Genomic DNA, 11,974 nt, shown 5'->3' with positions numbered 1-11,974 from the left:
GGGAGGGAGGAGGAGGAGCCCACAACTGGCCCTGCCTCAGAGACCCTGGGATATCTTTGGAGGCTTCTGCGCCTCCCCCCCCCCCCCAGGGTTGGGACTATAAAGCACTTGCTTCTCTGTCCCTGACTCACAACAACCGATCCAACCGCAATCAAACCCTTGTGGTTTACTGAAGCCTCAGCCCCAGGTAATGAAGCCCACCCCTCCCCTCCCCTCCCCATCATTGCTGACCCCCTTCCCCAAGCCAGCCACTGTGCTGGGAGATCTATGCAGATAGAAAGAAAGGAAGGGAGACTGAGACCCAGAGAGGGAGATACACAAAGGAGGGGAAAGGCAGAGACAGGGAAGCAGGGTAGATACCTGCTCAATAAAAGGGAAATGTCTTAATAATTAGAGCTGTCCCAAAGCACTGCCCCAGGAGGAGTGAGCTCCTCTTGGGTGATCTTCAGGATGAATAGTCAATTGTTGGAGATAGCCCAGATGATATTCTTTATTCTTGCTTAGGTATAGGTTGGAGTAATTGGTCTCTGAGGGGTCCTTTCCAACATTGAGATTCTGTGAGTGGGAGACAGAGTACAGAAAGAGAGAGATGGGAGAGAGAGGGATGGGGGAGCTTGAGCAAGAGAGACAGACATGGAGACAGACAGAGGCAGAGAAAGACAGGCAAGCAGAGTGAGAGAGACAGAGATGGACAGATAGACAGTCATAGATTCAGACAGCCATAAACAGTGACAGACACAAATAGTGAGAGCCAGGGAATCAGATGAGATACAATTTATAGTAAGGGTTGGGGTTTGTGTATGTGTTGAGAGGAAACCTGCTGATCTGCCATTCCAAGAGGAATGGGTGGGGACAAGGGGGTGGGGGAAGAAGACTGGTTGCCTGGAACCTTCTTTTCTAGTACTATTGACTTGACTATGACCTTGGAAAATTCCATTCCCTTTCTAGGACTCAGTTTCTCTCTCTGTAAAACGGAAGTAGGGAAAGCCAAAAGTCATTCAATTCCTAAGAATATGAAACTGGGGTGGTTGGTCTGAAAGGATAGTGTTAAGGTCAGGGGTTTGCTGAGGGGAGACAAGGGCAGTTCTGAGTCAGAGCCTGTGGGCAACTCTATCCTTATTCGGACATATCCCTGGCCTTGGCCCTGGCCCGAGACCCCCAGAAATAGCTTCTGACAGGGTAGGAGAGGGAACTGGGGGTGGCTATTGTCTGTCCCAAGAATGCCCAGAGATAATCTCCCTGATCAGGTTCCTTCCCATCCCCCAGTGCCCCAAGACCAAAAGACAGGTGGTGGGGATGGTGGGGGAGGGGCCCCATATGCTGCCACCCCTACCCCACTCCATCACTTTAGTGGCCCCAGATATCTCCAGCTACCATCCCTCAGGGACACAAACATTCTGGCCCTTCTATCATCTCTCTTCTTATTCTCTCCAGGTTACTCCAACAATGTCAGACACAGAGGAGCAGGATTATGAGGAGTAAGTGTTCGTGGGTGGGGGGCAGCTGCCAGAGAGTAAGGGGATGGGGAAAGGATATGTCTTGATGTCTGGATCTAACTTCTTCCTCTCTCCTGTCCCAACCTGCAGGGAACAGCAGGAAGGTAAGTGGAAGTACTTGGGGTCCAGAGGGAAGGGAAGATCAGGACTGCTGGGTCCTGAGGGTGTGGCCACTGGGGCTTGGACACCTGGATCCTGTACTCTCTGGTTTTCCTGAACTCAAGAATAGCAATGAAGGTGCCTGAGGAGCCCAGTGGGCTTAAGACCAGGGGAGAGGGTTCTTAAGACGAGAGAGAGAGAGAGAGAGAGAGAGAGAGAGCGCGAGCGCCACACAGAGAGAGCCACAGGGCCAGAGAGAGAGAGAGAGAGAGAGAGAGAGAGAAAAAAGACCCGTTAACCCTTTCAGCACCACGATGCTGTCCCTTCCCCAAGACAATCCTTTTTCTTTTTCTCTATCCTGTCTGCCCCCTACCCTCAGAAGAGGAGGCTGCCGAAGAGGAGGAAGGTGAGCTCAATAGGGCAGGGGAAGAGGGAGGCTTGGGTCTCTGAATTAGGGGTGGTGACTGGAACCCAAATTCTTATTGCTGGGTGAACCCCGAAAAGATCGAAAGGCGCTTGGAGATCCTTGAGTCCAAGGATGCCCAGTTTACAACTGGGGGCTGGGTGGTGGCAGCGAGGATTCCGGAGCCCAGAGAAGGCAAAGGGTCTGCCAGGGTCACACAGTGGGTGGGTCTTCTCCCCCTGGCACCAGATTCTCCCCGTTAACAGCCTCTCCTCTCTCTCCCTGCACCGCTGGCGGGGTCATTCCCCCTTCCCCAATTCCTCGCTTCTCCCTCTCCCCCTACCCCAGCCCCCGAGGAGTCGGAGCCAGTCGCAGAGCGAGGTATGGTGGTCGCTTCGCTTCCCTTCCGTCTCCGGGAACCCGGGCGGGGGTGGGGGTGGGGGAAATCCCGTCCAGGCCGCGGCCCCTTTAAGCGCCCCTTAGGCGAGCTCTAAGCAATAACCATGCCCCCTTTAAAGGGGCCGCACCCACTCCTCCCTTTCCACAGCTGTCCTCTTCTTTCCTCGATATACATTCAAAGGTTTGGGGTCGGGTGTGAATGGGAGGGGATTTGGGTCCCTAGGAAGCTGGAGGCTGGGAGAGCCTAGATGCCCGAAGTGCTGGGAGTGGGTGGAGACTGGGAGATGTCTGAATTTCTAATGGGGTCCCTGGGTCCCTGAGGGGGTGGGGAAGGAGTAACTGAAAGCCAGGATAAATGAACCCTTGAGGAATGGGTTGCTGAGTGAGGGGATATCTGGGTCCCCAGTGGGAAGGGACTGGGAGACAGGACACATGGTTCTCTGAGGGGTGGGGAACCCCCCTCAACAAGTTGTGAATGTATATGGTCGCTGTGTGATCCCAGCCCTGCGCTCCCCCACCCCATTTACCTTCCTCCCTGAAGGCAAGAGGAATAGGGACCCAGAAAGCTGGGCCCTTCCCAAGCCTCCCCGGGCCTGGGCTCAAGGGAGAGATTAGTCTCCAGACCCAACTTCCCTTCTCTAATTAGCTTTTTCTGTCTTCAACTCCATCCTTACAGAAGAGGAGCGACCCAAACCCAGGTGAGCGTCTGTCCTAAGAGCAAATAGCAGAATGCTGGGGCGCCCAGAGAGACTCCCCAAACCACGAAGAAGGTCAAGGATGGAAAGGCCTTCAAGGATCTTTGTGACTAGTTCTCTCCCATTTCACAGATGGGGGAAGTGGGGCTCAGAAAGAGAAAAAGGTCCCACAGAGAATCTTGACCAAAAGGATACAGGAAGGGTGCTCAGGAAACGTTTGGTTAATTACTGCATCGTAGATAGAGGGAAAACGAGGCCCAGGAAAGAACAGGGCAGCTGGCCAAGCTTACAAGACATGCCCCATTTAGTCCTTCCCCAAGCAGTCTCCAGGGAGGTTCCAAGTGGCCCTCAGGGCTCACTCTCCCAAAGACGCCAGGGTGGATAGACTCTGGGAGCCTCATAGAGGATACCGCTGTGTCTCTTATCTGCCCAAGATTTGGGGGGAAGAGTGGAAAAGGGAACAAAGGGAGTCCTAACCTTAATTTTGAGGCCTCCAACCCCACCTCTGTTCCTTTCCCCTGTCCCAGCAGGCCTGTGGTGCCTCCACTGATCCCGCCAAAGATTCCCGAGGGAGAGAGAGTTGATTTCGATGTGAGTGAAGGGAGGGGACTCATGGCACTATGGGTTTCCAGTGTGCCTGTCTGGAGCTGCAGGCTTTAAGTTTTTGAAGTCTAAGTCTGAGTTTTTCACCTGCTCCCGGGTGGTGGGAGGGGTCTTGAGCAGGTGCTAGTCAGCAGCAGCTCTTTCACCCCATGTCTGCTGCTTGAAGCCCTAAGCCTTGAAGTGGGAAATCTGGACACCAAGCCTGGTCTCCCTCGGGCCATTGCACATTCAAAATTTCCAAGTGACTGCTGGGTTAGAACCATGGGAATCCTGGGAGGCAGCACTAAAAGACCAGCCATACTGACCTGGGAAACAAGGCCCCCACCAAACTCCTGTGCCCCAAATTCCACCCTAGGACATCCATCGAAAACGCATGGAGAAGGACCTGCTGGAGCTGCAGACCCTCATCGATGTGCACTTTGAGCAGAGGAAGAAGGAGGAAGAGGAGCTCGTGGGGCTGAAGGATCGGATAGTGAGTTTCCAGCATAACTCCCCCCCCCCCCAACTGCCCCCCCTAAAGGCAGGGAACTTGCCCAAGTGGAACCGAGGCGTTGAGGATCTCTGAGCAGATTGGCCCAGGTTCTGGTCTGTGACTGGAGAGACCACAGGATCATAAATGTAGAGCTTGCCTCTCCTGGGCCCCCAGAGAACATTTTAGAGGCCTCTAGGGGGCTTAGATACTTACTGGCTCTGTAATGCTGGGTAAGTCCCCTCACCTCTGTCTGCCTCAGTTTTCCCATCTGTCAAATGGGGATAATAATAGCACTTCCCTCCCGGGATTGTTTTGTCAGGATCCAATGAGATCCTAATTGTAAAGTGCTTTGCAAACTTTAAAGTACCATAGAAATATTGTTATAATAATAATATTATTATTATTATCAGGAGGGGGGATTAAGACCCTAAGAGAGAGAGGAACTAAGATCAGACAAATGTGGGTCAGAGTTAGAAGTCAGGGCTTCTGATCTCCTTTCCATTCTCAGTTCCACTTCCCGAGTGTCCCAGGGGGTCTGGGCTACCTTGGTGGGGAGCACCAGTGGGGGCAATCCTCTCATCTCCCTCTGCCCTCCCTCCAGGAACGTCGAAGAGCAGAGAGAGCAGAGCAGCAGCGGGTCCGCACTGAGAAGGAGAGGGAGCGCCAAGCCAAGCTGGCGGTGGGGCCCCCCCCTCCCCCAGCCCCCCCCTCGGGGCCTGTGTGTGCCCTCGGGGCCTGTGTGTGCCCTCGGGCCCTTCCTGAGCCCAGGTTCCCTCATCTTTAAGCTGAGAGAGCTAGACTCTCTGAGGGTCCTTCCTGTCGGGACATTCCTTGAGCTCTGACTCCCCAGGGGAAAGAGGTTATTTAAGTAGTCCGATATGCAGGCAAAGCTTACAGGTTCAGCCCTGGAGTGAGCCCCTTTGGGCCTCAGTTTCTGTAGGAATAAATGAGAGAGAAGGTGCTCAATCTGTGCCAAGCCGTGTGCTAAGCCCTGAGAATACTAATATAAAATCTCAACAGTGCCTGCCCCTAAGGAGTTTACATTCTAATAGGGGAGACAGCACCAGGAGGAGGGGCAGCTATAGGGCAAATGGCAAAGCCCCAATTGGGACCCCAGACCCCAGCTGGGTGTGGCCTCGGAGAGTCTGTGAAAAATCTCAGGAATAGCCAAGACAGCTCCTCCTATCCCACCCCAGTCTGCTGTCCCCTGGAATTGGTGCGATGTCTTTCTGCACCTTCCCCCCAGGAGGAGAAGATGAGGAAGGAAGAGGAAGAGGCCAAGAAGCGGGCTGAAGACGATGCCAAAAAAAAGAAGGTCCTGTCCAATATGGGGGCCCACTTTGGGGGCTACCTGGTCAAGGTGAGACCGGCTGGGTCTCTGAGGAGACCGGGTCTAGGGCTGGGAATCGGGGCGCAGGGATCCTCAGTTATCCTCCCTCTCCAACAGGCTGAGCAGAAGCGTGGGAAACGCCAGACGGGGCGGGAGATGAAGCAGAGGATTCTGTCCGAGCGGAAGAAACCCCTGAATATCGACCACATGGGGGAGGAACAGCTCAGGTGGGGGTAGAAGTGGAGGGGCAGAGGGGAGGTTGGGGTGAGGAGGGCCGGGGGAAGACAAAGGGAAAGGGCTATAGAAACACGGAGGCAGTTAGGATAGAAGTCACATCTAGAGACAGCAAAGGACATCGAGGGGCATGGGGAGGAAATAAATCCAAAGAGTGACACTCCCCTCTTCGAACGGAGCTTGTTATGGTAGCAGGAGACCCGAGCTGGTTTTCCAGGCAGCAGAGTAAGTGCAGAGGATGTCGCCTGCGCGCCGCCAGGGGGCGCCCGAGGCTTGCCAGCTCCACTAAAGCTGCGCTGGGTCATTACCCATCCTTTCCGAGCGTCGTGCCTTTAGCTGTCAAACTACGAGGCCGGCGCAAACTTCCCCGGGCCGGTTCCGTCAGTCCCGAGCGGAGGAGGCCTGCGACTGCCAAGGAGAGCTTCCCTTTCGTCCGGGAGGCAGTGGGGGCCGCGCAGCGGGGGCTGACCTGGGCGCATCTTCGCTTTAAGAGCATCACTTTGGAGCCAGAGCGGATCTGGGCAGGAACGGCCGAGACAGAAAAGGGCAGAACCCCGGGAGACAGACCAGAGGGGAGGGAGGGGAGGTTAGCGATAGAGGCAGATCCCTACGTGCTGACCGAGAGAATGGCCTTACGGAGGTGGCACCAGAACCAGGGGCACACTGTGGCCCGGGCTCGGGGGCTGGGGCTGGATCGGGATCGGGCAGAGGTCTGTGGGGCCCATTGCCCTCGGCCTCCTCATGCAGGGAGAAGGCCAAAGAGCTGTCCGACTGGATTCACCAGCTGGAATCGGAGAAGTTTGACCTCACAGAGAAGCTTCGGCAGCAGAAGTATGAGGTGAGGGCAGGGAAGCCCAAGTGGGGTGGCTTGGGGCGGCATCATTCATCCCTCTGGACCCACCTCTCTGTCCTTCTCCATCCCCAGATCAATGTTCTCTACAACCGAATCAGCCACGCCCAGAAGTTGTAAGTCGGCCTCTGCCCGTCCTGGTCCACCCCCCCCCCCTCCTTTCAGTACCTGAGCCACCCCCCACACCCTACTGTTTCTCTCTCCGTGTTTCTGCCTCCCTCTCTTGAGGTGCCTTTTGCTCCAGTTTCTGTCCTGAGTGTGTGTACTTGTGTTTCCTTGTCTCCTCTTCCTCAACCAGTGAGCTTCATTTCAATTGTGATCAGGATCTTAGAACTTGCTATTAAAGGGATGGTGAGTGGACATTTAGAAAAGAAGGCTGTACTCAAGAGAATCCAGCATAGCTGGTCATGCCACACTAACCTCATTTTTTTTTTTGACAGGACTACGGGCCTGGCAGATCAGGGGAATGCTGTAGGGAGCCATTGCTGTGCAGATGAGGGGCCAGATTCAGAGTAGTCAGTAGTCTCTGTCATCTGTGAGAGAAGTCTCCAGTGGGCTGCCCCAGGGATCTGTGCTTACTCTGCCTGGGGCAGTCACTGGGATAAAGGCCTAGATGGCATCTTTCTTGAATCTGCAGATGGCTCAAGGCTGGCAAGCATAGCTGCCATTTTGGATGACACAATCCAGAAGATCTCAAAATAGTGGGAAGAAGTAGCTTACACTTTGCTCCATGATGGTGGGGTCATGGGTTCATAGATGAGGCCATTGAATTAAAGGTCATTGTTTTACACATGAGGCACAGCACTCCAAGGAGGGAAGTTACTTGCTTAAGGTCACACAGACCTCACAGAAGTTTAGTTGAGGGCATGAAGAATGTGCATTGTGTAGACTGACAAGCAGCTGGATGGTCAGCCCAGAGGGATGATCCATATTGGGTCAACTGCTGGGCCATCTCCAGTCCTCCCGATTTATATCTGACCCTGGAGGAGAAAGTGAGGCTGGTGACTTTGTACAGCCTTCCCTCAATTAAATCTAATTCACTTGCAAGTCACGGCATCGCCTGATGTCAGGGTCCTCTTTGAGAATGAAAGAAAACCACCACAACCACACACACACACACACACACACACACTCACTCACACACAGACACAGACACAGACACACACAGACACAGACACACACACACAGACACACACACACACTCACACACATGCACACTGTTCAGCCAGGAACTGGAGTATGCAGCACAGGCTCCACAGTCTTTGGGACCTTGGACAGGAGTGCAGAAGATGCCAAGCTGCTTCCTGGAATCAAGGCCCATCTCTTTCAGCAGAGCATTCTTTGGGTCATGTAGAAGTGCTGATGGAGGAAGTTATGAAGCAGCTATGTGACCTTATACTAGCTGGGTCTCAGCTTATTCAGTTAATAAGATGAGGAGGCTGGTTGGACTTTTTGGCCAGCTCCAAAACTCTTGGGCTTTCTGGCTGGGAGCATGGAAGCCTCCAATGTCCAATGAGCTCTCAATAAGGGCAGTGGGCTGCAGTGGGCCATAGCATGATACTGATGAAGGCTTGGACATCAGGCTTGGTGTGGAGAATGGCACCATAGAAATATGGCTCTGGGAGGAGAAAGTGGTCTGGTCAGGAGGGGGAGCAAAGGCTGGGACCCAAAGGCCCCTGGGAGGGGGCACAGAGCAGGGTCTAAGTGAGGCAGAGGATGAGGTGTGGCAGCCTGAGAGATCACTCATTCATCACAGAATCCAAGTCAGTGTTTTATGCTTAGGGTGAAAAAAGTCAAAACCCTTGGCAAATATGTGTTAGGGGAGGCACAGATAGTCTTGATCTGATGAGAAATGGTGATTCTTGATGAGAAAGAGTTGGGGGTGTTGGTGGACCATAAGCTCAGTATGAGGCAACATTGTAGTGTGGAGGCCCCAAAAAAGGGAAATTCAATTGAAATGCATTAAGAGACATATGTTCCAGAACCATGACCATTATCTAGGACCATGGCTCTGGGAGGCTACAGTGGGGTGCAAGGTTGTCAGGGTCAGGCCATTCTTGGATGGGCCTGGTAAGTTCTGGGCACTGACATGGGTTGGGGGGCAGCCAACTTGGGAAAGACAATCAAGCTGGCTTCTGTCTACTGCCTACTGTCTACTGGGGATATGTGGCTGTCTAATCATGTCTGAAGGGCTACCAACAGGAGAGGGAGTGACCTTGTGCTTTTTGGACCCATGGGGCAGAATCAGGACTTGGCGGGGAGGAGAGGTTTGATTTAGTTTGGATGTTGGGAAGAACTTTTTTAATGATGGGAGTGCACCCTGTGGAATAGGCTGCTTACTCTGAGAAGCAGTGGGCTTCCCTCCTTGGGGTCTTCAAGCAGAAGCAAGACAATCAGTTGTCAAGTGTGTTGGGAGGTGGGTGGCCCAGCTGACTCTGAGGGCCCTGCCAGCTTTGAGCAGCCATGGACAGGTGTGATTTGGGCATCTCAACCTTTTCATCTGTGATTTTTTTCCAGTTCTCTCTTTCTCTCTCCCCCCTCCCTCTCCCCTCTCTCTCCCCTTCTTCTCTTTCCTCTCTCCCTCCCTCTTTTACCTCTCTCTTTCCTCTCTCCCCCCCCTCCCCCTTTCTGCTCCCTCTCTTCATCCACTCTCTCTCCCCCACTTTCTCTGTCTGTGTGTCTCTGTCTCAGGCTGAATCTATCAGTCCCCCCTCCTTGTCTTCCTTGGTGTGTCTGTCTCCCCACCTGTTTCTCCCTGGTTCTCTCTCTTCCCATGGCTCCACGTCACTCCACACTCCAATTTTCTCTTTCCCTTCCTTCCCTCTCTTCCTCTCCACCCCATCCTATGTGCCATTCTAGATCCTTGCCTCCCCTTGTTCACAACTTGTTCAAAATTTGGTGGTTCTCAAACGCCACCAAATCCATCGACCATGATATGATGATAATTAAGAAACAGACCCCAAAGGAATGCACCGCCCTATACATAGTTACAGCTCATGTTGATTCAATTAACCCTACAAATACCAGCTGTCCTTGAGCACCCATGAACCCATGCTCTGGGGGCTGTGAAGCTGCTATGGCAGAACTTGGGAGGTAGGCTTCCAGGGACCGCATCTTTCCATGGGTCTAACTCCCATTCATTTCCCTGAGCAGCAGGAAGGGTGCCGGCAAGGGCCGTGTTGGTGGACGCTGGAAGTGAGCCTTCTATCCAAGAAGGGACCTGTAGAGAGGATCGCAGCAGCCCCTCACATCTTGCCCAGTTGGTCATCCTGTGGCCTGCAAGCATCCCCTGCCCTCACCCACACCTTCACCTTCTTACCTGAAATTCTAGAATAAACACAGTTCTGAGTAGTCAGCCAAAACCGGGTCTTTGGTTCTTCTGGAAGGAAAGAGTATCCACCATTATTCTTTGGGCTTAGGGGCTGGATGCTGTTGGCTGATTGACCTTGTCCAGTCCTGTCCTTAAGACCAGGATGTGGGTGACTTAGAGCATTTCTTATAGTGGAATGAATAGTGGTTTTGGAGTTGGAAAGCCTGAGTCACTCACTGCCTTCAGAGAGCTTACATTCAAATGGGAGCCACAACATATATAGAGAGAAGAAAAATATAAACATGACTGTAGACTGGCACTGGCCCAGGGGGGCTTAGTCCCACCCATTATGGGGCTCCATTGATGGCTCCTGCAGTCAGTCATTGGGCCTAGGGGGTTGGCATCTAAAGAATCTGAGATGCTATCTTTCCCATTGTCTCACCCAATAAGCATTTAATGAACATTTATTAAGCACCTACTATGTTCCAGGCACTATGCTAAGCACTGGCTTGTTTCTGACTCCAGACCCCTAACCCAGACCCCCAGAGAAAACCACTTAGAGCTTAGCTGGGCACACATTCATGGATTCCTCAAAAGGAACAGAAAAGCAGGCAATGTATGATATAGAGAGGACAGCTGTTTTTTTCCTCTGTACAAAAGAAATGCTCGAAAACAAAAGACTCAAGCTCACCTCCCAGAGGGTCAGGAGGTAATGAGTTGGGCCAGTCTGTCCTGGTCTTGGGTTCATCCTCCCTTCCAGACAGTCTTCTCCGGAAGGGTGTGGTTGTAGAAGGTATTTCTTGCTGCCAGTCTGCTCCTATCAGGGAGCCCAGACATCCCAGAAAAACACTCGAGGCTGAAGATGATTATCTCAGAATTGTTGGTTGATGAATCCCCTATTCTTGGGGCCAGAAACCTCAGCAGAACAGAGAGCCATGGGCCTGAGGGCCAGGCCAGCTAAGGCAATGCTTGTGTGTATACCATGTGTGAGCAGCTGCTGCGGAGGAGAGTGAGGCAGCTGGCGAGGCAGTAGATGGCAAACTGGACCTGGAGACAGGAAGACCTGAGTTCAAATCTGATCTCAGACTAGCTGAGTGACCCTGGACAGACCACTTCACCTCTGCCTGTCTCAGTTTCCCCATCTGGAGTATTGTGGGGGTAAGATAAGATAATAAAGCATTTTATAACCAAACCTTAAAGCAGAAGGCAAAAGTGATGATGATGAGGAAAGTTATTGGGATGGTGATGAGGGCCATGGGTGACAGACTGATGAGGAAGAGGCTGTGTGGTCAGCTCAAGGCAAGTGGTGTGGCTGTGGAGTAGGGAGTGAAGCTGAGCTGGGGGGGGGGGGCAGGGGGGAGAGATGCTGTGGACTGATTGGGGGTGGGAAGGAGAGAGAGAGAGAGAGAGAGAGAGAGATGAAGAAGGAAAACAGGTAACTGAAGGCAGTTTCGAATGAGCCAGTAGTCTCTCAGTAGAGACAATGAAGACAAGTGAGGGAGTGGGGATGACAAAGGGGCGGTCTGTTGGGGAAGGCTGGCTGGATAGGATCATGTTAGCAGGCTGAGGGCTTAGCCTTGGTAAGGGACAAAGGCCACTTCTCTATGTGAGACAGGGGAGAAGGAGAAGAGAGGGGCAGAAGGAGATGGGGAAGAAGGGAGAAGAGGAAATTCACTGCAAATGGCTTATTTTTTTCTGTAAAAACATGAGATGAGGATTTCAGCTGAGAAAGTGGGAGAAGAGGGAACCATGGGAGGTTTGAGGACGGATGAGAAGGTTCAGAAGAGCTGCTGTGTAGAGTGGAAGAGTGAGCAGATAAAGGAGGTATAATAGGATTGCCTGGCAGCAGTGAGGGCCCAGTAGAGGCTGCATAACATAAAGTTGTAGTGGACCCAGTTGGAATGGTTTCATTATTTTCTCCTTCATTCAGCGATATATGTGTAGGAGTGAAGAAAGTGAATGGCTGAGGCTTGACTGGGCACAATCAGCAAAATGATAAGAGGTTTAACAAAGGGTCAAGATGAGGAGAAGAGAAAAAGGATCTAGCACAGAGATGGCATGGAAGAGAACTGAAAACTTAGGT

At 52.7% G+C, this 11,974-nt stretch overlaps 2 protein-coding genes across 5 annotated transcripts in view; one reads left to right on the top strand and one right to left on the bottom strand.

Annotated features, from left to right (window-relative positions):
• The window catches only part of ISOC2 (isochorismatase domain containing 2), a 184,661-nt gene that overhangs the window by 106,069 nt on the left and 66,618 nt on the right, over nt 1-11,974 (bottom strand). The gene's annotated exons all lie outside the window — the stretch shown is intronic.
• TNNT1 (troponin T1, slow skeletal type) lies at nt 1,282-9,943 on the top strand. 3 transcript variants are annotated; one of them, XM_069097263.1, is made up of 13 exons: nt 1,282-1,478; nt 1,587-1,600; nt 1,975-2,001; nt 2,347-2,379; nt 3,074-3,095; nt 3,620-3,683; nt 4,051-4,167; nt 4,769-4,846; nt 5,414-5,527; nt 5,615-5,724; nt 6,479-6,569; nt 6,657-6,697; nt 9,735-9,943. In XM_069097263.1, the coding sequence occupies exons 1-13, from the start codon at nt 1,297-1,299 to the stop codon at nt 9,778-9,780; spliced, it is 939 nt and encodes a 312-aa protein (XP_068953364.1). In that variant the 5' UTR covers nt 1,282-1,296; the 3' UTR covers nt 9,781-9,943. The 3 variants fall into 3 exon arrangements, with proteins under 3 accessions (XP_068953364.1, XP_068953363.1, XP_068953362.1); XM_069097262.1 differs by lacking the exons at nt 1,282-1,478; nt 1,587-1,600 and having other exon boundaries at nt 1,979-2,001; nt 3,623-3,683; XM_069097261.1 differs by lacking the exons at nt 1,282-1,478; nt 1,587-1,600; nt 1,975-2,001; nt 2,347-2,379 and adding an exon at nt 2,555-2,578 and having other exon boundaries at nt 3,623-3,683.

Source organism: Petaurus breviceps, unplaced genomic scaffold, assembly GCF_028583685.1.
Source record: "Petaurus breviceps papuanus isolate PSGF00001 unplaced genomic scaffold, PetGlider_PUasm1.0 355, whole genome shotgun sequence".
Taxonomy (NCBI): Eukaryota; Metazoa; Chordata; class Mammalia; order Diprotodontia; family Petauridae; genus Petaurus; species Petaurus breviceps.
This window is presented reverse-complemented; position numbering and strand designations above follow the sequence as displayed.

Coding starts and splice junctions, on each gene's coding strand:
- TNNT1 (XM_069097263.1), top strand. CDS start 1,297: ATGGTGGGGGAGGGGCCCCATATGCTGCCACCCCTACCCCACTCCATC. Junction 5,528..5,614: donor TTGGGGGCTACCTGGTCAAG/GTGAGACCGGCT, acceptor CCTCTCCAACAG/GCTGAGCAGAAGCGTGGGAA. Junction 5,725..6,478: donor ATGGGGGAGGAACAGCTCAG/GTGGGGGTAGAA, acceptor CTCCTCATGCAG/GGAGAAGGCCAAAGAGCTGT.